Here is a 23,924-nt window from a genome sequence, read left to right as displayed (position 1 = left end):
GGCCCTTGGTAATCTCTTTTCCCTGATTCTCTGTGTTTTTCTGTCCCTCCCTCCATTGTCGGGGCCCTTGGTAATCTTTTTTCCCTGATTCTCTGTTTTTCTGTCCCTCCGTCCATTGTCGGGGCCCTTGGTAATCTTCTTTTTTCCCTGATTCTCTGTTTTTCAGTCCCTCCGTCCATTGTCGGGGCCCTCAGTTGTCGTCTCAGAGTCTCTGTGTCCTGATTCTCTCTGTTTTTCTGTCCCTCCGTCCATTGTCGGGGCCCTTGGTAATCTTCTTTTTTCCCTGATTCTCTGTGTTTTTCTGTCCCTCCGTCCATTGTCGGGACCCTCAGTAATCTTTTTTCCCTGACTCTCTGTGTTTTTCTGTCCCTCCGTCCATTGTCGGGGCCCTTGGTAATCTTCTTTTTTCCCTGATTCTCTGTGTTTTTCTGTCCCTCCGTCCATTGTCGGGGCCCTTGGTAATCTTCTTTTTTCTATGATTCTCTGTTTTTCAGTCCCTCCGTCCATCAGCGTTCCCAGGGAGAAGTTGGTCATCACAGTGAAGGAGGGCTCCACAGCAGAGCTGCAGTGTGAGGTGCGGGGGAAGCCGCTGCCCCCCGTTCTGTGGACTCGAGTGGACAAGGAGGCCTCTTTTCCCAATGGTGAAACGTTAATAGAAACTCTGGATGGGAAACTGAAGCTGGAAAACGTCACCCGCGAGATGAGCGGCGCCTACAAGTGTCAGACCGCGACATATAACGGCTTCAACATCAACCCCAAGGATGCAGCCGTGCAGCTGAACGTGCAGTGTGAGTACGGGGGCCACATGCCGGGCATATGGGGTGGGGGCCATTCTCTTATTTGACCCCCATCCTCCTATTGGGCTTTTTTATGTAGAACGAATGTTTACGGCTTTTAGAAAAGGCCTTATCTCTCAGGGTAATTATTCACAGTAGCCTGAAGACACGCCCACGCAGAACCCTCTAAGCTACACCCCCTTGGCAAAGATCATAAGAATTAGCCTGAGGCCCCTATCTCAGGAACCGTATGGCAGAATTACAAAAGAAAAATGCCGACTGCGCAGGAGAGCGGCGGGAATAAAATAAGAGCAAACGCTGCAAAAAAAAGTGTCTGGAACCACCAACTGGACACGAGATGGATGAGGCTGATTCTGCTCATCATGAGCTGGCTGATTCATAGAAGACCGATAGGTATAGCGTCGTAGGTGGAGAGAAGCAGAAGAAATGCAGCTGGGTGACCTCCCTCCTAGGCATGGGGTCCTCGAAGGTTGGAACACTGCGGAGCCCTGCAGCATTGTATGTGCCGGTATCCTAGTGTCTTCATCATCCTCGGAGGTTATCACCCTACGGATCCCTGCAGCATTGTATGTGCCGGTATCCTAGTGTCTTCATCATCCTCGGAGGTTATCACCCTGCAGCATTGTATGTGCCGGTATCCTGGTGTCTTCTTCGTCCTCAGAGGTTGTCACCCTGCAGCATTGTATGTGCCAGTATCCTAGTGTCTTCATCATCCTCGGAGGTTATCACCCTGCAGCATTGTATGTGCCGGTATCCTGGTGTCTTCTTCGTCCTCAGAGGTTGTCACCCTGCAACATTGTATGTGCCTGTATCCTGGTGTCTTCATCATCCTCGGAGGTTGTCACCCTGCGGAGCCCTGCAGCATTGTATGTGCCGGTATCCTGGTGTCTGTGTCGCGGGCGGAGGAGGGGACGCTGCGCTCTCCCACTGCTCGGGTCCGGCTGCCGCTGCGGCTGCGGCCTGCTGCTGCTCGGTGGCTCGAGCGATGGGCCGGATCCCGGGGACTCGAGCGGCGCTCCTCGCCCGTGAGTGAAAGGGGATTGTTTTTTTTGGGATTGTTTGTGGTCCGTGACGCCACCCACGGTTGTGGTGATGATGTGGACACCACCGCTGCTCTGTCTGGGGGTCCCGGGAGTGGTGGTATGGAGCAGCTAGATGTTGGTTTTCCCCTCCGTGGGTAGGGGTTGTGGGTAGTCCCGGGGCCCGATGATGGGGAGGTCAGGATGGTGGACAGGCGGGTTATGGGGCCTGTGGAGGTGCAGGGACGCAGGGGTAGCGCTGTGCCGTACGGCACGGAGGTACTCACTCAGCCCAAGGAAGACGACACAGTTCACGGTAAACAAACGGCTGGTTGGACGGGTCCCTCGGACGGCTACGGTGCTGATGTTCCCTGCAGTTAGCGGTGACGGTCACTTTCCTGCACCTAAGTACGGTTCTTTGGTAGCGATGGATTCCCACCGGTAACCCGCTCCCCAGCTTGGATATGGGCCGGAGGAGCCCCACTCTTGCCCGCAGGCACTGGCCCTGGGAAACTGGTGCCCTGGCGGTGGCGGTGTCTCCCCTTCACGGTCGGACTGTTGCCTTCAATTGGGACTTGCTTGTTGGGAGACCCAGAGGTCCCCTTCACTGACGGATTTGGCAAATTATGGCGACTCCTAGCCTTGCCGGGATCCGAAAGGCCCCTGCCAATGGTGCTGACTGTTCTTCGTATACCGCTCCGGTACCGCCAGGTCACCACCCGTTCGCGGTCCTTCCAGCAACCTCCGAGCAGTCCCCCCTGCAGACAGTCACCGCCGTCTGCTGACCTTGCTGTCTCAGTCCGGGGCACACACCCGGACTCACTTCAGGCTTTCAACTGTCACCTTTTCTCCTCTCTCTTGCTCCTCTACTACTTCACTCTTTACTCCTTCCTCTCACTTTGAACTCTCCAACTAATCTGCCTGGTTTTCCCGCCTCCAGGGCTGTGAACTCCTCGGGGGGCGGAGCCAACCGCCTGGCCCACCCCCTGGTGTGGACATCAGCCCCTGGAGGAAGGCAACAAGCATTTGTGTTTTGACTTTGGTGTTCCTGCAGGGAATGTGGGGTGTGGTGGTGTTGTGACCTGTGACCCTTGGCTTGCCCAGGGCGTCACATCTGCATCGTCCTCGTTTGTGATGATCTGTGACTCCAGTTCTGACTCTTCTGGATGGTTCTCTCAGATTGCAGACATGCTCTCCAGAGCTCCCTCTAGTGGTGGCAGCAGAGCATTGTATCTGTATGTGGATGTCTGTGCTGGGGTTGCAGAGATTGCGGGGGATGTGTAGCTTTGTACCTGTCCATCGTGCACGTGCATAGCCACTTCTGTGGGTTGTAAGTTTCTTGGCGCTGATCGATGACGACGCTGGACAACCCCTTTAAGGGCAGTAAGGGGCTTTAAATGTTCATCGTTACACAAACTGCCCCCCAGTTAGGTAGCGGAAGAGGCGGCAAAACCCAAACCAAATTCGCGGTGCGTGAAGCGGCAAGAAGTCCTCTCCCACGGGTTCTCCGTTAACCACTGAACCCCCAGAGCTGACATTTGGCGGAGGACGTTCCCCGAGGTCTCCGCACTGTCCTCATCCCCCCGGGGTCTGCTCAGCTCCATATGTTGTTATCTCACAGGGGATCCGCCGCGCCCTTGTAGATTTCGGATGAATATAACGCACAATCTGTGCAGCCATAAAAGCCCGAATTCTGGAATATGTGCAACATATGGAGGTTAAAGAGGGTTAAAGTGATGCAGAGGCGAGAGGGAATTGAATTTTAGGGCAGACGCCGCGGAGAGCATCTGTTACCTCTTCTTCTCCAGACATTTTATTAGTCCGGGGTAATGAGGCCACATTGTGCCGCCATTATAGAGGACCATAGTTCACAGCCAGGCGGGGAGATAAAGCACCGTCGCCCGCTCCGCACATCTCAGGTGACTTTCTCCTGATTGAGGAATACAATGCCAGAAGTGCAGTGCGGACCCAACAACCTTCACTAGCGGTAACAGAAGTCATAATCGGGGGAACGTACATGTGTAAATGTGAAGATGTTGAAGCCATTCAGGACCTCATGTAATAGGCCCTATCATGTATCAAGACCAATCGTGTCTGAGGGCAGGTCTTCATATCTGAGGGCAGGTCTTCATATCTGAGGGCAGGTCTTCATATCTGAGGGCAGATCTTCATATCTGAGGGCAGGTCTTCATATCTGAGGGCAGGTCTTCATATCTGAGGGCAGGTCTTCATATCTGAGGGCAGGTCTTCATATCTGAGGGCAGGTCTTCATATCTGAGGGCAGGTCTTCATATCTGAGGGCAGGTCTTCATAAGGGCAGGTCTTCATATCTGAGGGCAGGTCTTCATATCTAAGGGCAGGTCTTCATATCTGAGGGCAGGTCTTCATATCTGAGGGCAGGTCTTCATATCTGAGGGCAGGTCTTCATATCTGAGGGAAGGTCTTCATATCTGAGGGCAAGTCTTCATATCTAAGGGCAGATCTTCATATCTGAGAGCAGGTCTTCATATCTGAGGGCAAGTCTTCATATCTAAGGGCAGATCTTCATATCTGATTGCAGGTCTTCATAAGGGCAGATCTTCATATCTGAGGGCAGGTCTTCATATCTGATTGCAGGTCTTCATATTAGAGAGCAGGTCTTCATATCTGAGAGCAGGTCTTCATATCTGAGGGCAGATCTTCATATCTGCGGGCAAGTCTTCATAGCTGAGGGCAGGTCTTCATATCTGAGAGCAGGTCTTCATATCTGAGAGCAGGTCTTCATATCTGAGAGCAGGTCTTCATATCTGAGGGCAGATCTTCATATCTGAGGGCAGATCTTCATATTTGAGGGCAGATCTTCATATCTGAGGGCATGTCTTCATATCTGAGGGCAGGACTTCATATCTGAGGGCAGGTCTTCATATCTGAGGGCAGGTCTTCATATCTGAGAGCAGGTCTTCATATCTGAGGGCATGTCTTCATATGTGAGAGCAAGTCTTCATATCTGAGAGCAGGTCTTCATAGCTGAGGGCAGGTCTTCATATCTGAGGGCAGGTCTTCATATCTGAGAGCAGGTCTTCATATCTGAGGGCAGATCTTCATATCTGAGGGCAGATCTTCATATCTGAGGGCAGGTCTTCATATCTGAGGGTAGGTCTTCATATCTGAGGACAGGTCTTCATATCTGAGGGCAGGCCTTCAAATCTGAGGGCAGGCCTTCATATCTGAGGGCAGGCCTTCATAGCTGAGGCCAGGTCTTCATAGCTGAGGCCAGGTCTTCATAGCTGAGGGCAGGTCTTCATAGCTGAGGGCAGGCCTTCATAGCTGAGGGCAGGCCTTCATAGCTGAGGGCAGGTCTTCATAGCTGAGGGCAGGTCTTCATAGCTGAGGGCAGGTCTTCATAGCTGAGGGCAGGCCTTCATAGCTGAGGGCAGGTCTTGATATCTGAGGGCAGGTCTTTATCCAATGTCTGCTCAAAACTCAATTATAATAAAGTTGTTAAGAGTTGGAAAAATCTAAAATAAAACAGCGCCATTCCTATCTACAGGTTGTATTTGGTATTGCAGCTTAGAGTCCACTCTCTTCAGTTGTCGCAATACCAGACATGGCGACTGGAAGAAAAGCAACAATGTCTGGAAAGCCATAAAGTGAATGTAAAGGGATTGGTGCGTGAGGGTCCGGGAGCTCAGACGAGGAGCACTGTTCTCTAAAGCGTCACTCACATCTGCTTATATAATATCGCTCCAATCTCATCCGGACCAGTGGACGAGCGTCCTGTGTCACCCCGAGCGCTGAGCGAGCGCTGTGCGAGCACCATGTCAGCGTGCCATTATATCCTCACCCAGCGTCCATACGACAGGCAATCCTAACATATTGTAATACCCTATGTAAATTAAAGCTAGTTGTCATAATTAAGAAAGAAATAGATACAGTATATCATAGAAGTGAGTACACCCCTCATAGTTTAGTAAATATTTTCTTACATCTTTTCATGGGACCACAGTGAAGATTTAACACTTTGATCACCAGAGTTCGATGGGCGTCGGTGCAAAATTTGGACCTGCCCCCCCCCCACCCCGACCTGTATGTTGGTCAGATGTATGTACAAATTTAGCGTTCTAAATCCTATAAAACAAGCAAATTCCCCCCCCCCCCATTATGTAGTAATGTCCCCCTGTTCTAATGTACTCCATCCTAGGCTACTTCCTGGGAAATATGTCCCCCATCCTGGTATATATGTCCCCGATCCTGGTATATTTGTCCCCCATCCTGGTATATATGTCCCCAATTATGGTATATGTCCTCAATCCTGGTATATATCCCCCATCCTGGTATATATGTCCCCCATCCTGGTATATATGTTCCCGATTATGGCATATATATCCCCCATCCTGGTATATACTGTATGTCCCCCATCTTGGTAAGTATGTCCCCCATCCTGGAATATTACCATCCTGGTATACATGTCCCCCATTCTGGTATATGTGTACCCCATCCTGGTATTTATATATCTTCCATACTAGTTGTGAGGTAAATCCGGAGAGATGACGATAAATCATGACATTCAAGTCATGTCAGGAAGCCCTCTCCTGGTGTCACTACCCCCTTCCCTTCACACAACTGGTTTAGCAACAAATCCATGGCCATGTCCTGTGATATGGAAATTAGGTGGCTTTAGGGACAATGGACACAGGATGACTCCCTGCCGTCACCCTGTAGTAGGAGCTGCTAGCTAGTTAGCAAGGCTATGGAAATAGCCAGACAGAACGACTCCAGTAAAAAATGGTTCATATCTCGCAAGCCATATTTCCGATAAATATGGCAACCATAAAAATGGTGTCTCCGCATGTGGACGATGCCGGCACCCCCTTTTTATGGGAACAGGACATTGGGAAATGCCCCAGGCGTGATATCAGCCAATGGGGAACTGGCAGACAGGTCATGAGTCCCCTCGTTCTGTAGCTAAATTCATAACTGTCACAATGAGAGCATTGGCGTCTGCCTACGACGCTCCCAGGCAAAGTTATAGCCAAAATCCCCTTTGCTGGATAATTCTGATCCATGCAGGGGGAGTGGCAGTGCTTCCCTGTGAGGTCACTAAGGTAGGAGGGGACCCGGATCTGCCCAGGTTGATAACCCTACTTCGGCCATTTTCCAGCGTTCTTCTGCTCGGGGGCCTGGTTGGGAAAGACCTGTGAGGAAGAATCCTAGAAACCTGGTCTACAGCGCCCCCCTGTGGCCAGACACACAAGGTAACTGATTGAATTGCATATCTGTTTGTAAACCATGCTTTATCTGTAACTGTACTCTGACATATGTATATTCTGTAGATTCCCTATTGTATATATTGTAGTTCTAGTGTGCTTTAGGCTGATTAAATTATATAATTAATCTTGGGCTGTTCTGTTATCTCGATCTTGAATCCCACGTCTGTGTGTTCGGCTAATAGTTACCGTGAAGCGGTTGGTGGCAGCGAGTTGTGCCAAGGATTATTGTGGGGAGGCCAGTGAGATTCGGGGAGGTTTTATATATTCCGCCCGCGGAGGTCGGGGGAATATATACCCTACTCTCACCGGGGACCCTTCAATAATCGGCATAAGTAGTATAGCGGCCTCCTTGCTTATTGTCGGGCAATTCCATAATTGGCCTGACTATAAGAGGGGCGCTAGAGAGCGCGTCACGTGCTCTGTCTGTCGGTCGGGAGGTATAAAGGAGGGGTGACCCCCACTTGTTACCCCCCGATTGTGACGTACTGGTAGCCAGCGCGGGGGATTTCTGAGTGACCCCCCCGGTGGTTTGTGACACTAGTATATACCACTATCCTGGTATATATTTTCCCATCTTAGGCCACATCCTGGTATATATGTCCTCATCCTGGTAAATGTCCATCATCCTGGTACATATGCTCCCTATTCTATACCCCATCCTGATGTACATGTCCCCCATCCTGGTAAGAATGTCCCCCCATCCTGGTATATATGTCCCCATCCTTGGCCTCTCCTGGTATATATGTCCCAATCCTGAGACCCTCCTGGTATATTTCCACATCCTGGGATCCTCCTGGTATATATATCCACATCCTGATATATATGTCCCCTTCCTTGTGCATATATATCCCCCGCTAAGTATATATGAGCCCCTTAGGTTATATATGTCCCCCTTCTGGTATATACTGTCCCCCTGCTGGGCCAATCCTGATATATATGTCCTCATCTTGGGCTCATACTTGTATATATGTCCCCATCCCGGGCTTTTGCTGATATCTGTCCTCTTCCTAGTATATATTATAATATAATAATATTTATGCACTTATAAAGCACCATGTCCCTACCATCGGCCGCTCCCGGTATATATGTCTCCATCCGGTTATATTTGTCTCCCTCCTGATATATATGTCCTCATTCTGGGCCCCTCCTGGTATATATGTCCCTCTCCTGGTTTATTTGTCTCCCTACTGGGCCCCTCCTGGTATATAATGTAATAAAGTGTAATGTAGGGGCACACGATCTGGCCCCCAGGGACAGGGACTATGGCTGGTGACACCGTACAGCGCTATGGTATAGGTGTAGTGATTGTTTTGTGTCCAGGTGAGGCAGGGGAGGCACGATCTGCTGTGACAGTGACTATCCTGTCTGCTCCATCCCTCGGCTCTCATCACGTCTTCCCGCTGCTCTGCCCCGTGACCCCAGGACGCACTTTAACGAGTCACCTGTGGCTTCTCCGTGCGCCGGCCGCCTCTGCTCTAATAGAAGCCCTTCATTAGTGCGGCTCCGGTGCTGCGCTCCTCGTCTCGGCTGATGCCGGAGCGTGTGTTCTGTCAGCTTCTGATAATAACCGTTTTATCTCCGCGTCCTCCCAGCGCCGTTCACTCATCGTGTGCGCAGAAGTCACATCTGCTCCGCCGCCTCCCTCATCAGTACAGAGCTCTGAGAACGCGGCGGCTTCTTCACACTGCGAGGAGGGGGCGCCGACACAGAACCGCACATTACAGGAGAAATCCTGAGGGCATGGCGCGGTCACGGGGGCTCATCTGCTGCTTCTGTGGACCCTGGAATATTTCCACGGATAGCATAGCACATAGCATTGTTAGCAGGCATTTTTTCCATGTTGCTGAATCCTGATATTATGCAATATGATCACTGTCAGGACTCTATTATTCAAGAGCCCAAGATCGTGCTCTTCACCAAGTGTGTTACACATGCAGTAGGATGAGATGTATTGCTCAACAGGACAGCAGAGCAAAGAGGGAGCAGAGGTAACAGAGTACAGCAGGGCTGAGAGTGCAGAGGTAACATAGTACAGCAGAGCTGAGAGAGTGCAGAGGTAACATAGTACAGCAGAGCTGAGAGAGTGCAGAGGTAACATAGTACAGCAGAGCTGAGAGAGTGCAGAGGTAACACAGTACACCAGAGCTGAGAGAGTGCAGAAGTAACATAGTACAGCAGAGCTGAGAGAGTGCAGAGGTAACACAGTACACCAGAGCTGAGAGAGTGCAGAGGTAACATAGTACAGCAGAGCTGAGAGAGTGCAGAGGTAACATAGTACAGCAGAGCTGAGAGAGTGCAGAAGTAACATAGTACAGCAGAGCAAAGAGGGAGCAGAGGTAACACAGTACACCAGAGCTGAGAGTGCAGAGGTAACATAGTACAGCAGAGCTGAGAGTGCAGAGGTAACATAGTACAGCAGAGCTGAGAGAGTGCAGAGGTAACATAGTACAGCAGAGCTGAGAGAGTGCAGAGGTATCGGAGTACAGCAGAGCTGAGAGAGTGCAGAGATATCGGAGTACAACAGAGCTGAGAGAGTGCAGAGGTAACATAGTACAGCAGAGCTGAGAGAGTGCAGAGGTAACATAGTACAGCAGAGCTGAGAGAGTGCAGAGGTAACATAGTACAGCAGAGCTGAGAGAGTGCAGAGGTAACATAGTACAGCAGAGCTGAGAGAGTGCAGAGGTAACAGTACAGCAGAGCTGAGAGTGCAGAGGTAACATAGTACAGCAGAGCTGAGAGAGTGCAGAGGTAACATAGTACAGCAGAGCTGAGAGAGTGCAGAGGTAACATAGTACAGCAGAGCTGAGAGAGTGCAGAGGTAACATAGTACAGCAGAGCTGAGAGAGTGCAGAGGTAACATAGTACAGCAGAGCTGAGAGAGTGCAGAGATATCGGAGTACAGGCGAGCTGAGAGAGTGCAGAGGTAACATAGTACAGCAGAGCTGAGAGAGTGCAGAGATATCGGAGTACAGCAGAGCTGAGAGAGTGCAGAGATATCGGAGTACAGCAGAGCTGAGAGAGTGCAGAGGCAACATAGTACAGCAGAGCTGAGAGAGTGCAGAGGTAACAGTACAGCAAAGCTGAGAGTGCAGAGGTAACATAGTACAGCAGAGCTGAGAGAGTGCAGAGGTAACAGTACAGCAAAGCTGAGAGTGCAGAGGTAACATAGTACAGCAGAGCTGAGAGAGTGCAGAGGTAACAGTACAGCAGAGCTGAGAGTGCAGAGGTAACATAGTACAGCAGAGCTGAGAGAGTGCAGAGGTAACATAGTACAGCAGAGCTGAGAGATTGCAGAGGTAACAGTACAGCAGAGCTGAGAAAGTGCAGAGGTAACATAGTACAGCAGAGCTGAAAGAGTGCAGAGGTAACAGTACAGCAGAGCTGAGAGAGTGCAGAGGTAACAGTACAGCAGAGCTGAGAGAGTGCAGAGGTAACAGTACAGCAGAGCTGAGAGAGTGCAGAGGTAACAGAGTACAGCAGAGCTGAGAGAGTGCAGAGGTAACAGTACAGCAGAGCTGAGAGTGCAGAGGTAACATAGTACAGCAGAGCTGAGAGAGTGCAGAGGTAACATAGTACAGCAGAGCTGAGAGTGCAGAGATAAGAGTACAGCAGAGCTGAGAGTGCAGAGGTAACAGAGTACAGCAGAGCTGAGAGAGTGCAGAGGTAACAGAGTACAGCAGAGCTGAGAGTGCAGAGGTAACATAATACAGCAGAGCTGAGAGTGCAGAGGTAACAGAGTACACCAGAGCTGAGAGTGCAGAGGTAACATAGTACAGCAGAGCTGAGAGAGTGCAGAGGTAACAGAGTACAGCAGAGCTGAGAGTGCAGAGGTAGCAGAGCTGAGAGAGTGCAGAGGTAACAGAGTACAGCAGACCTAACAGTATACAGAGTTATGTGATTATGAGACTGTCAGTCATTACATGTCTTACAGTGGTAACGCCCCCTTTCATTTACGATGCTCTCTGGAGGCGGAGTCTCAGGAGATCTGTGTCTGGCTCGGAGATCTTAGCAGCTCATTTACATATAAGAAACACGTGGATTTCTCTGGAATAAGACATCGGAGAAATCGAGGTGTCATTTTCTTCCGCTTCCCATGACCTGCTGTCCATATACACGGCCTAAGAGGGACGATCCTACTGACAGATTTCCTTTAACCCTTACTTATGGGGTCACCTGACCAAGTGACCATCTAAGCCATGCATTGGCACCTGAAGCTTTAGTCTTCATCAGCCCCCATTGAGGGCTGCGCAGGTCCCCGGTGCGAGCGGCGGCGTGTGACAGAGGACGGCTTTCCCAGACTTGCCATCTTGTGACAGCGACACGTTTCCCTTTTCTCTAATTCTCCCATTGAGAGAAGTGAATGAAATGTCACAATACAGCAAACTATGGAAGTCGCGTGACCAATGTAACCGCATGGGACATCACACGGTCCAGACTGTAGCTCTCCATCTGGGGCAGAACTACAACTCCCAGCATGTCCTGATAGCTACAGACCCCAAGGGCAGGTAGAGCTCATCAGAGGATGGAGTTACACGAAATGGAGAGACCAGGGCCGGCCGCCTGCTGCAGTTATCAGCCGCTCGCCTCCACCGTACAGCCCAGGGCCAGCAGCCTGCTGCAGTTATCAGCCGCTCGCCTCCACCGTACAGCCCAGGGCCAGCAGCCTGCTGCAGTTATCAGCCGCTCAGCTCCACCGTACAGCCCAGGGCCAGCCGCCTGCTGCAGTTATCAGCCGCTCGCCTCCACTGTACAGCCCAGGGCCAGCCGCCTGCTGCAGTTATCAGCCGCTCGGCTCCACCGTACAGCCCAGGACCAGCAGCCTGCTGCAGTTATCAGCCGCTCGGCTCCACCGTACAGCCCAGGGCCAGCAGTCTGCTGCAGTTATCAGCCGCTTGCCTCCACCATACAGCCCAGGGCCAGCAGTCTGCTGCAGTTATCAGCCGCTTGCCTCCACCATACAGCCCAGGGCCAGCAGCCTGCTGCAGTTATCAGCCGCTCGGCTCCACCGTACAGCCCAGGACCAGCAGCCTGCTGCAGTTATCAGCCGCTCGGCTCCACCGTACAGCCCAGGGCCAGCAGCCTGCTGCAGTTATCAGCCGCTCGGCTCCACCGTACAGCCCAGGGCCAGCAGCCTGCTGCAGTTATCAGCCGCTCAGCTCCACCGTACAGCCCAGGGCCGGCAGCCTGCTGCAGTTATCAGCCGCTCGCCTCCACCGTACAGCCCAGGGCCGGCAGCCTGCTGCAGTTATCAGCCGCTCGCCTCCACCGTACAGCCCAGGGCCGGCAGCCTGCTGCAGTTATCAGCCGCTCAGCTCCACCGTACAGCCCAGGGCCAGCAGCCTGCTGCAGTTATCAGCCGCTCGCCTCCACCGTACAGCCCAGGGCCGGCAGCCTGCTGCAGTTATCAGCCGCTCGCCTCCACCGTACAGCCCAGGGCCAGCAGCCTGCTGCAGTTATCAGCCGCTCAGCTCCACCGTACAGCCCAGGGCCAGCAGCCTGCTGCAGTTATCATTCGCTCAGCTCCACCGTACAGCCCAGGGCCGGCAGCCTGCTGCAGTTATCAGCCGCTCGCCTCCACCGTACAGCCCAGGGCCAGCAGCCTGCTGCAGTTATCAGCTGCTCAGCTCCACCGTACAGCCCAGGGCCAGCAGCCTGCTGCAGTTATCAGCCGCTCAGCTCCACCGTACAGCCCAGGGCCGGCAGCCTGCTGCAGTTATCAGCCGCTCGGCTCCACCGTACAGCCCAGGGCCGGCAGCCTGCTGCAGTTATCAGCCGCTCGGCTCCACCGTACAGCCCAGGGCCGGCAGCCTGCTGCAGTTATCAGCCGCTCGCCTCCACCGTACAGCCCAGGACCAGCAGCCTGCTGCAGTTATCAGCCGCTCGCCTCCACCGTACAGCCCAGGGCCGGCAGCCTGCTGCAGTTATCAGCTGCTCGCCTCCACGGTACAGCCCAGGACCAGCAGCCTGATGCAGTTATCAGCCGCTCGGCTCCACCGTACAGCCCAGGGCCAGCAGCCTGATGCAGTTATCAGCCGCTCGGCTCCACCGTACAGCCCAGGGCCCGCAGCCTGCTGCAGTTATCAGCCGCTCGCCTCCACCGTACAGCCCAGGGCCAGCAGCCTGCTGCAGTTATCAGCCGCTCGCCTCCACCGTACAGCCCAGGACCAGCAGCCTGCTGCAGTTATCAGCCGCTCGCCTCCACCGTACAGCCCAGGGCCAGCAGCCTGCTGCAGTTATCAGCCGCTCAGCTCCACCGTACAGCCCAGGGCCCGCAGCCTGCTGCAGTTATCAGCCGCTCGCCTCCACCGTACAGCCCAGGGCCAGCAGCCTGCTGCAGTTATCAGCCGCTCGCCTCCACCGTACAGCCCAGGGCCAGCAGCCTGCTGCAGTTATCAGCTGCTCGCCTCCACCATACAGCCCAGGACCAGCAGCCTGCTGCAGTTATCAGCCGCTCGGCTCCACCGTACAGCCCAGGGCATTCTGGGAGTTGTAGTTTTCCACAGGTTGGAGTCCAGGGCTGTACTGAGAGGGATTTGATGGCTCCCCGTGCCCCAGTTTTGTTGTGGGGCGTAAATCATTGTCCGCTGTGATTTTCCCGCTTCTTCGTGTTCTTGTTGAACTGAATTTAATGGTAAAAGCCTCAGAGAAGCCGAAATGAAAATTGTCTTGTTCTTGTTTTTAGCAGCACACGCATTTCGCCTCCCCCGTGGCCGCGCGCCCAGACCCGGTAAATATCCAGTGTCAGGACTGCTGATATTGGGACTTCTCCTCCCGCCGTCATAATAACACATTTTATTGGTCTAATAACAACTGGCGAAAGAGTGCGGCGAGCGGCGGCCGTGTCACATAATGGATGCCGGTAATAGCGCGGCCCCCGACGGGGGTCTATAGCAGGGTTCAGCGGACGTGAGTTATGGAGAACCCGGTGCTCCAGCAATACACACACTGAGAACCATCGGGGGCGAGGACAGGAGCCAGCCGCGGGGTCTGACCGCCTTCATGCCACCTCCGAGACCACCACTATTAATACCGTATATCATGGCCGAGCCGCACTAATCAACCGCCAGAACAGAAAAACGTTATATGGGAACTCCTGAGCGCAGCAATACCAGATGCTGTGCAGTCACTGTGTGCAGTCTCCTCCTCCTGTGCAGTCAGTGTGTGCAGTCTCCTCCTCCTGTGCAGTCAGTGTGTGCAGTCTCCTCCTCCTGTGCAGTCACTGTGTGCAGTCTCCTCCTCCTCCTGTGCAGTCACTGTGTGCAGTCTCCTCCTGTGCAGTCACTGTGTGCAGTCTCCTCCTCCTGTGCAGTCACTGTGCGCAGCCTCTTCCTCCTGAGCAGTCCCTGTGCGCAGTCTCTTCCTCCTGTGCAGTCACTGTGTGCAGTCTCCTCCTCCTGTGCAGTCACTGTGTGCAGTCTCCTCCTCCTGTGCAGTCACTGTGCGCAGCCTCTTCCTCCTGAGCAGTCACTGTGTGCAGTCTCTTCCTCCTGTGCAGTCACTGTGTGTAGTCTCCTCCTCCTGTGCAGTCACTGTGCGCAGCCTCTTCCTCCTGAGCAGTCACTGTGCGCAGTCTCTTCCTCCTGTGCAGTCACTGTGTGCAGTCTCCTCCTCCTGTGCAGTCACTGTGTGCAGTCTCCTCCTCCTGTGCAGTCACTGTGTGCAGTCTCCTCCTCCTGTGCAGTCACTGTGCGCAGCCTCCTCCTCCTGTGCAGTCACTGTGCGCAGCCTCTTCCTCCTGTGCAGTCACTGTGTGCAGTCTCCTCCTCCTGTGCAGTCACTATGTGCAGTCTCCTCCTCCTCCTGTGCAGTCACTGTGCGCAGCCTCTTCCTCCTGTGCAGTCACTGTGTGCAGTCTCCTCCTCCTGTGCAGTCACTGTGCGCAGCCTCTTCCTCCTGTGCAGTCAATGTGTGCAGTTGTGACGCCCTGGGCAAGCCAGGGGTCACAGGTAACTACACCACCACACCCTACACCCCGGTTAGGCACATCAAAGCTAAACCCAAAAACCCTTGTTGCCTTCCTCCAGGGGCTGATGTTCACACCAGGGGCTGGGCCAGGCGGTTGGTCCCGCCCACCGAGGAGTTCACAGTCCTGGAGGCGGGAAAAGTAGCAGTCCAGCTAGGGCAGTGAAGGTGGAAGGAGTGAAGTGAAGTGGCAGTAGAGCGGGCAAAAGAGACTGAGAGCGTCCGGGTGTGTGTCCCGGACAGAAACAGCAAGGTTAGCAGACGGCGGTGACTGTCTGCAGGAGTGGCTGATCGGAGTTGCCGAAAGGACCGTGGACGGGTGGTGGCCCGGCGGTACCGGAGCGGTACACAAAGTGAGGCCAGCACCATTGGCAGGGGCCTTTCGGATCCCGGCAAGGCTTGGAGTCGCCGTAATTTGCCAAATCCGTCAGTGAAGGGGACCTCCGGGTTTCCAAACAACTAAGTCCCGATTGAACGCAAAAGTCCAACCGTATGAGAGAGACACCGACACCGCCAAGGCACCAGTTTCTCAGGGCCAGCGCCTGCGGGCAAAGAGGGGCTCCTCCGGCCCATATCCAAGCCGGGGAGCGGGTTACCGGTGGGAACCCATCGATACCAACAGAAGTACTAGGTGCAGGGAAAGAGACAGTCACCGTTAACTACCGGGGAAAAGCAACAGCAGCCGTCCGTGGGAACCATCTTTCCAGCCGTGTGTTTTACCGTGAACTGTGTCAAGGTCTCAGGCTGAGTGAGTACCACAGTGCCGTACGGCACAGCGCTGCCCCCGCGTCCCTGCACCTCCCCAGGCCCCATAACCCGCCTGACATCCTGTCCTACCCCATCACCGGGCCCCGGGACCATCAACCCCCTACCCACGGAGGGGAGGACTAACAACTTAGCTGCTCCAGTCACCGCTCCCGGGATCCCTGTTCAGAGCAGCGGTGGTGTCACTAAAATCACCACAACCGTGGGTGGCGTCACGGACAATAACCAAATCCCCACCACCAAAACAACAATCCCCATTTCACTCACGGGCGAGGAGTGCCGCTCGAGTCCCCGGGATCCGGCCCATCGCTCGAGCCACCGAGCAGCAGCAGCCGCAGAGCAGCGGCAGCCGGACCCGAGCAGTGGGAGAGCGCAGCGTTGCCATCCTCCTCCCCGCCCGCGACACAGTCTCCTCCTCCTGTGCAGTCACTGTGTGCAGTCTCCTCCTCCTGTGCAGTCACTGTGTGCAGTCTCCTCCTCCTGTGCAGTCACTGTGTGCAGTCTCCTCCTCCTGTGCAGTCACTGTGTGCAGTCTCTTCCTCCTGTGCAGTCACTGTGTGCAGTCTCTTCCTCCTATGCAGTCACTGTGTGCAGTCTCCCCCTCCTCCTGTGCAGTCACTGTGTGCAGTCTCTTCCTCCTGTGCAGTCACTGTGTGCAGTCTCTTCCTCCTGTGCAGTCACTGTGCGCAGTCTCCTCCTCCTGTGCAGTCACTGTGTGCAGTCTCCTCCTCCTGTGCAGTCACTGTGTGCAGCCTCCTCCTCCTGTGCAGTCAGTGTGTGCAGTCTCTTCCTCCTGTGCAGTCACTGTGCGCAGTCTCCTCCTCCTGTGCAGTCACTGTGCGCAGTCTCCTCCTCCTGTGCAGTCACTGTGCGCAGTCTCTTCCTCCTGTGCAGTCACTGTGTGCAGTCTCTTCCTCCTGTGCAGTCACTGTGCGCAGTCTCTTCCTCCTGTGCAGTCACTGTGTGCAGTCTCTTCCTCCTGTGCAGTCACTGTGTGCAGTCTCTTCCTCCTGTGCAGTCACTGTGTGCAGTCTCTTCCTCCTGTGCAGTCAGTGTGTGCAGTCTCTTCCTCCTGTGCAGTCACTGTGCGCAGTCTCTTCCTCCTGTGCAGTCACTGTGCGCAGTCTCCTCCTCCTGTGCAGTCACTGTGCGCAGTCTCCTCCTCCTGTGCAGTTGTACCACCAGCTCATTATCAGTGTGCCAAGGAAATGTTGCGGGACATGAAGGAGGCTGGGGTTATTAGAGATAGTTGTAGCCCCTGGGCAGCTCCATTGGTCCTGGTTAGAAAAAAAGATGGCACCATGAGAATGTGAGTGGATTACAGGCAGATAAATCGCATAACACATAAGGATGCTTATCATTGCCCCGCATAGAGGAGTCACTTGCTGCCCTGAAATCTGCTAATTACTTTTCCACCATAGATCTTACTAGTGGGTGTAGGGAGGTCTTTGTAGCAGAAGATCGGGAGAAGACCGCGTTCACAACACCCATTGGCCTGTGTGAGTTAACAGCCTGCACCCGGAACGTTCCAAAGACTGAATAGAGGTTGTGACGCCCCCTGTGGTTGTGCGGGTATGTGGCCGCCGCTGCGCTGTTGGTTTTCCGGGGCAGGTGATGAGGGCGCAGCTGAGGTGTTCGTCATCCTGTCTTTGACGCCAAGAGCCGGCTGACCCAGGGCTGTGGGGTACCCGCTCCCGGGCTTTGGTTTTCAGGGCATTTTCACAGGTGGCTGTGCCCGGTCCCGTGGCTCAGGGGGCAGTTAAAAGAAGTCTGATTAAAACAATGGTAAAAATAAACAAATAAAACCTACGGTTCCCGGTAATATTACCACCGCTGCTTGCAGACCTCCGGGTGATGATGAAGCCGTTAGTTTGTCACTCTCCCCGTAGGTGGAGCGAAGTCCCCGGGGCCCTTGGGAAGGATCGTGGTTTTACACACAGGGAGGCAGCTTACCTCACGAGTCTTGATACCGGTCTCTTCAGGGCCACTGATGTGCGGCTCCACATGTCCAGGCAAATGAAGTCCATAGTGAGAGCCGGACCGGTCATAGCAATAACTGTCACACCGGCTCTGTCTGTGTGTACCTTTATGATGTTGTTAGCAGGTTATCTCCTGGGTACAGTCGGGGTGGTCGGTGGCAGCTGCGATTTCCACATTCGTTAATTATGAGGCCTCCTTGTCACTGTGTGTTTGTTTAAGTCCTGGGCCCTGACCTCTCCTGTGTCTCTCACTTGTATAGCAGGCGATGAGAACCGCTCTCCTGGTACCACTAACTCCGCTGCGGACCCTGGCTCTATTAATGGCGGTGCTACAAGTGTCTATCACTCCACCCGTGCCCTCCGCTAATGACCTAAGACTGATGTGACGCCCTGGGCAAGCCAGGGGTCACAGGTCACAACACCACACGCACCCCACATTCCCTGCAGGAACACCAAGGTCAGACCAGAAACCCTTGTTGCCTTCCTCCAGGGGCTGGTGATCACACCAGGGGGTGGAGCCAGGCGGTTGGTCTCCACCCACCGAGGAGTTCACAGCCCTGGAGGCGGGAAAACCAGGCAGTTTAGCTCAGGGAAGAGCTTGAGTGAGGAGTGAAGATAGAGTTTGGAGCTTGAAGTAGAAGGAGTAAACAGTGGAGTTGTAGTGAGAGAAGGAGAGAGAAAGTGACAGCAAGAAGCCTGAAGTTGGTCCGGGTGTGTGCCCCGGACAGGGACAGCAAGGTTGACAGACGGCGGTGACCGTCTGCAGGAGAGATTGCTCGGAGGTTGCCGAAAGGACCGTGGACGGGTGGTGACCCGGCGGTACCGGAGCGGTATACAAAGAACAGTCAGCACCAGGGCAGGGGCCTTTCGGATCCCGGCAAGGCTAGGAGTCGCCATAATTTGCCAAATCCGTCAGTGAAGGGGACCACTGGGTCTCCCAACAACCAAGTCCCGATTGAAGGCAACAGTCCGACCGTTAAGGGGAGACACCGCCACCGCCAAGGCACCAGTTTCCCAGGGCCAGCGCCTGCGGGCAAGAAAGGGGCTCCTCCGGCCCATATCCAAGTCGGGGAGCGGGTTACCGGTGGGAATCCATCGCTACCACAGGACTATACATAGGTGCAGGGAAGAGACCGTCACCGCTAACTGCAGGGAACATCAGCACCGTGGCCGTCCGAGGGACCTGTCCAACCAGCCGTTTGTTTACCGTAGACTGTGTCGTGATTACTGGCTGAGTGAGTACCTCCGTGCCGTGCGGCACAGCGCTGCCCCTGCAACCCTGCACCTCCACAGGCCCCATAACCCGCCTGTCCACCATCCTAACCCCATCACTGGGCCCTGGGATCACCAAACCCCCTACCCACGGAGGGGCAAATCAACAACTGGCTGCTCCATACCACCACTCCCGGGATCCCCAGACAGAGCAGCGGTGGTGTCCACACAATCACCACAACCGTGGGTGGCGTCACGGACAATAAACTATCCCAACCACCAAACCCCTTTCACTCACGGGCGAGGAGCGCCGCTCGAGTCCCCGGGATCCGGCCCATCGCTCGAGCCACCGAGCAGCAGCGGGCCGCAGCAGCAGCGGCAGCCGGACCCGAGCAGTGGGAGAGCGCAGCGTCCCCTCCTCCGCCCGCGACAACTTGGCATCACGAACAGGATCTTACCGCTCTGCCGTTGGCTAGAGGTGCGCCTTGTGACCGCCGGAGGTGTCCGGCCAGAAAATTTCAGAAGCCACCATCTTTGGCGCGAAGAGTTTCCGCTCGAGCGTCTTCTCGAGTAGCAGAGGCGCGAAGGCCAAAACCCCGCCCCGATAGAGGAGGGGCCGGAAAGAAGCTAAGGGGGACGGAAACAAGATGTCTGCGCCCGACAGAGGCGCGGGAGGAGCGGCAGTCGCAGCCGCAGTGGCACCCGTGGATGGGAATGGGCCTGCCCAGGTCCCGGCCATGCTGGCGGGAGGTGCCGCGGCCCCCGCTCTCGCTCAGGTGATGCCGTTCTCCTTGCCCTATGCGCCCGGAGCTACCTGGCTACCGCAGTATGACGGGAAACCTGATGCCTTACAGGCCTTCCGGAAAAAGCTTAATCCGCTTCTGGAATTGTACCACCTGACTGATAAGCAACGTGCAGCGGTAGTGCTGGGCCAGCTAACCGGCGCGGCTGAGCAGGAAGCGGAGACCTGGGCCGAGGGGGACCGGCTCTCTGTAGCCACCATATTTGAGAAGCTACAGACTGCCTTTGAGACCCGTACCGAAGCTGAGCTGAGGATGCAGTTTTACCAGTGCCGGCAACGGCCTGTGGATAGCATTCGGGACTATGCTTTACGCCTGCAAACCGCTCTTCGCACCCTAATGCGGGTAGACACTATCAATGAGGCGGACAGCAACAAGATGCTAGTAGAGCAATTTGTGCAGGGGATGAGGTCCCCTGAGGATCGCAAACAACTCCGGCTCTGGGCCCTGAAACACCCTGATGTGGACTTTGCTGTGTTAAAGGAACGGGCCATTAAAGCACTGCAACCCCCAGCTTCGGAAACCTCGGAGCCAGCCCCGTGGCCCAATGAGACAGCCCCCGTCGTGGTGGCCCCTGCTCCACCAGCCTCCCCAATGCCTGCAGCCCCAAGCAGCACAATGGAAGAACTGGCAGCCCAGGTCCGCCACATGGACGGAGACCTCGCCAAGATTCTCGCTGCACTCCAACCTTTGACCAAATCCCAGCCTCCACCCAGGATACAGCTAGCCGACAGCCCTGAGGATGTTCCCTGGATGCAGCAGAGAAGTGCTAATAACTCACGGAACAGACCTCCAACCTGCTACAAGTGCAACAAGCCTGGCCATTACTTCCGACAGTGCCCGTTAAACGAGCAACCCCTGGGGCATGGGTCAATCCTCAGGAGTAGAACCCCATGGCCCCCCAGACTGGCGGGACCGGTATATCGGTGCCCGGCCCGTCATTCCCGTGGCTGTGGACGGCATACCGGTGATGGCTCTCTTGGACACTGGATCACAGGTAACCACCATACCATATACATTATACCAGCGGTATTGGGGGACAGACGAACTGGCACCCCCAGATACTAGTATAACACTGATTGCTGCTGATGGACTCCCATTGACCCAAGTGGGGTATAAACAAGTGGCTATGACAGTGGGGCGAGCTGAACTGCAACACCAGGGTATGATTGTGATCATGAATGAACCCAGTGACCATAACCCGAAGATAGTGCTAGGAACCAATGCGATGGAGCACTGTATGGGTGATGTGTTGGCCCTACTGCAGCAGCTGGCCGCCACGGCGGCGGGGAGCCGACAGAGAGCTGTGCAGCGTGAGATCCGAGCCTTGATGTACCGCCAGCATGTAAACTCAACAGGAGGAGAGATTGGTGGAGTGAGAGTGATCGATGCTGCTCCGTTGATTGTACCCCCTAGGAGTGAGATGATGATTTGGTGTAGAGCGGCAGTAGGGCCTCAGGGGCGTGACTACCCTGCCATGATAGAGCCCATGCCCTCCGAACACTGGCCCACCGTAATGTCCGCCCGAGGGGTGGTAGATGTAAAGAAGGGGAGAGTGCCCGTGAGGGTGCTGGATTGTGGGGAGGAAGAAGTCAGGCTTCCCCGGTATGCCACCCTTGCCAAGCTGCTCACCCTAGATCCCCACACGATCCACGAGGCAGCTCCCCCAGTCTCCCCACCTACTACCAGCACTCACACGCCCCAAGGGGAGTCAAATGAGTGGCACCAACAGCTACACGTGGGCACTGACGATACCCCTACACATCACAAAGAAGGGGTGTACAGGGTGGTGCGGGAGTATGAGCAAGTTTTCAGCAAACATCCATTAGACTTTGGGCAGATTAAAGGGGTCCAACACCACATCCCCACCGGTGAGCACCCCCCTATCAAAGAGAGGTACAGGCCTATTCCCCCTGCGCATTACCAATGCGCCAAAGATATGTTGAGGAACATGAAAGAGGCAGGGGTTATTCGGGACAGCTGTAGTCCCTGGGCCGCCCCGTTGGTGCTGGTCAAAAAGAAGGATGGCACCATGCGGATGTGTGTGGACTACCGGAAGATTAACCAGATAACGCATAAAGATGCTTATCCACTGCCCCGTATCGAACAGTCTTTGGCCGCACTGAGAACTGCAAATTACTTCTCTACCCTTGACCTCACCAGTGGATACTGGCAAGTGGCAGTGGCACCGGAGGACCGGGAGAAAACCGCCTTCACCACCCCAATGGGGCTCTGTGAATTCAATAGTATGCCGTTCGGGCTGTGCAACGCCCCTGGAACCTTCCAACGGCTGATGGAGTGCTGTCTGGGACATCTAAACTTCGAGACCGTCCTGTTGTACTTGCATGATGTGATTGTTTACTCCCAGACGTATGAAGCCCATCTGGAGCACCTAGCCGAGGTGTTCGCGTCCCTTGCTAAATACGGGATGAAGTTGAAGCCCTCCAAGTGTCACCTGCTGAAACCCAGAGTGCAGTACCTGGGGCATGTAGTGAGTGCAGAAGGTGTCGCCCCCGACCCTGAGAAGATCACTGCCATCCAAGGCTGGCCGAGACCAACCACCGTGAGGGAAGTAAGGCAGTTTCTGGGTCTGGTGGGGTACTACCGGCGCTTTATCAAGGGGTACACGAAGATGGCTGCCCCCATGCAAGATCTCCTCGTGGGACAGACCAAAGGTGGTAGACCCATTGGAGCCCCGCTGGTGTGGGAAGAAAGGCATGAGGAATCCTTCTGCCAGCTGAAAGCGGCCTTGACCGGAGAAGAGGTCCTAGCGTACCCTGACTATGGCTGCCCATTCATTCTATACACAGACGCCAGCAATGTGGGATTGGGGGCAGTCCTGTCCCAGGTCCAGGATGGAAAGGAAAAAGTGATTGCTTATGCTAGCCGAAAACTCCGGCCAACTGAAAGAAACCCTGAGAACTACAGCTCCTTCAAACTCGAGCTTCTGGCACTGGTATGGGCTATCACCGAGCGGTTCCGCCACTACTTGGCCGCAGCAAAATTCACTGCTTTCACGGATAACAATCCGTTGACTCACCTGGACACGGCCAAGTTGGGGGAGTTGGAGCAGCGGTGGGTGGCCAGGCTAGCCAACTATGACTTCACAATCAAGTACAGGGCTGGTCGTGTCAACATTAATGCTGATGCACTCTCTCGGATGCCCCACTTGTCAGAAGAAGGGTGCGAGGATGACGACCTCGAAGAGATCGAGTTGCCTGCATTTCACCAGCCCCCAACTGAGAAGGTGCATGTCCACCAGCAACGGGTGAATCTGGATCCACTGCCCAGTCAGGAGTGGCAGGAAGCTCAAAACCAGGCGCCGGCTGTCCGCCTCGTCAAGACCCTGGTGGAACAAGGCGCTGTTGGAATGGACCCTGCCGCCCCAGCTGAAGCCCAACGCTTGTGGAAGGAACGGAACCGGCTATATCTCCATCAAGGGAAGCTGTACCGTGAGCTGCTCAACCCGAAGACTCATGAGAAGATCTGCCAGTTGGTTATTCCCCAAGCTGATGTGGCCACTGTTCTGCGGGCATACCATGATGGTGCCGGACACTTCGGATGGAAGAAGCTGGAGATGCTGTTGAGAGAGCGGTTCTATTGGAGTGGGATGCGGGAGTCTGTAGAAGCCTGGTGCCGAGAGTGCGGTCCTTGCACGCTGAGGAGGAAGGACGAGGCCAACCAGAGGGCGCCCCTACACCCGATCATCACACATCAGCCGCTGGAGCTGGTCGCCCTGGACCATGTCAAGCTCACCCCCAGCCGAAGTGGGTACGCCTACGCGTTGACCATAGTAGACCACTATTCAAGGTTCATGGTGGTTGTCCCAGTCAAGGACCTAACTGGTCGGACTGCCGCTAGAGCGTTCCAGGCTTATTTCTGCCGACCACATGGATACCCAGAAAAGGTGCTTACTGACCAAGGCCCGGCTTTTGAAGCAGAGGTGTTCCATGAGTTCTGCCAGTTGTACGGCTGTAAGAAGATCCGGACCACCCCTTACCATGCCCAGACCAACGGCATGTGTGAGAAAATGAACCACTTGGTCCTGGGACTCCTCAAGATGTTACCGCTGGAAGAGCGGAACCTGTGGCCGGAGAAGCTACCCGACTTGGTCGATATGTACAACAATATTCCGTCCAGC

The 23,924-nt window shown here is 54.8% G+C and overlaps 1 protein-coding gene across 5 annotated transcripts in view; it reads left to right on the top strand.

Moving 5' to 3' along the window:
* Positions 1–23,924, top strand: part of MDGA1 (MAM domain containing glycosylphosphatidylinositol anchor 1) — a 506,924-nt gene that overhangs the window by 358,608 nt on the left and 124,392 nt on the right. For all 5 annotated transcript variants that reach the window (XM_075338981.1, XM_075338978.1, XM_075338979.1 and 2 more), the window contains one exon: positions 495–788. In XM_075338981.1, the coding sequence (XP_075195096.1) occupies positions 495–788 (294 nt within the window). The remainder of the gene's footprint in view (positions 1–494; positions 789–23,924) is intronic.

Source organism: Anomaloglossus baeobatrachus, chromosome 3, assembly GCF_048569485.1.
Source record: "Anomaloglossus baeobatrachus isolate aAnoBae1 chromosome 3, aAnoBae1.hap1, whole genome shotgun sequence".
Lineage (NCBI taxonomy): Eukaryota > Metazoa > Chordata > Amphibia > Anura > Aromobatidae > Anomaloglossus > Anomaloglossus baeobatrachus.
The sequence above is the reverse complement of the archived record's forward strand: the minus strand, read 5'-3'. Positions and strand labels throughout refer to the sequence as shown.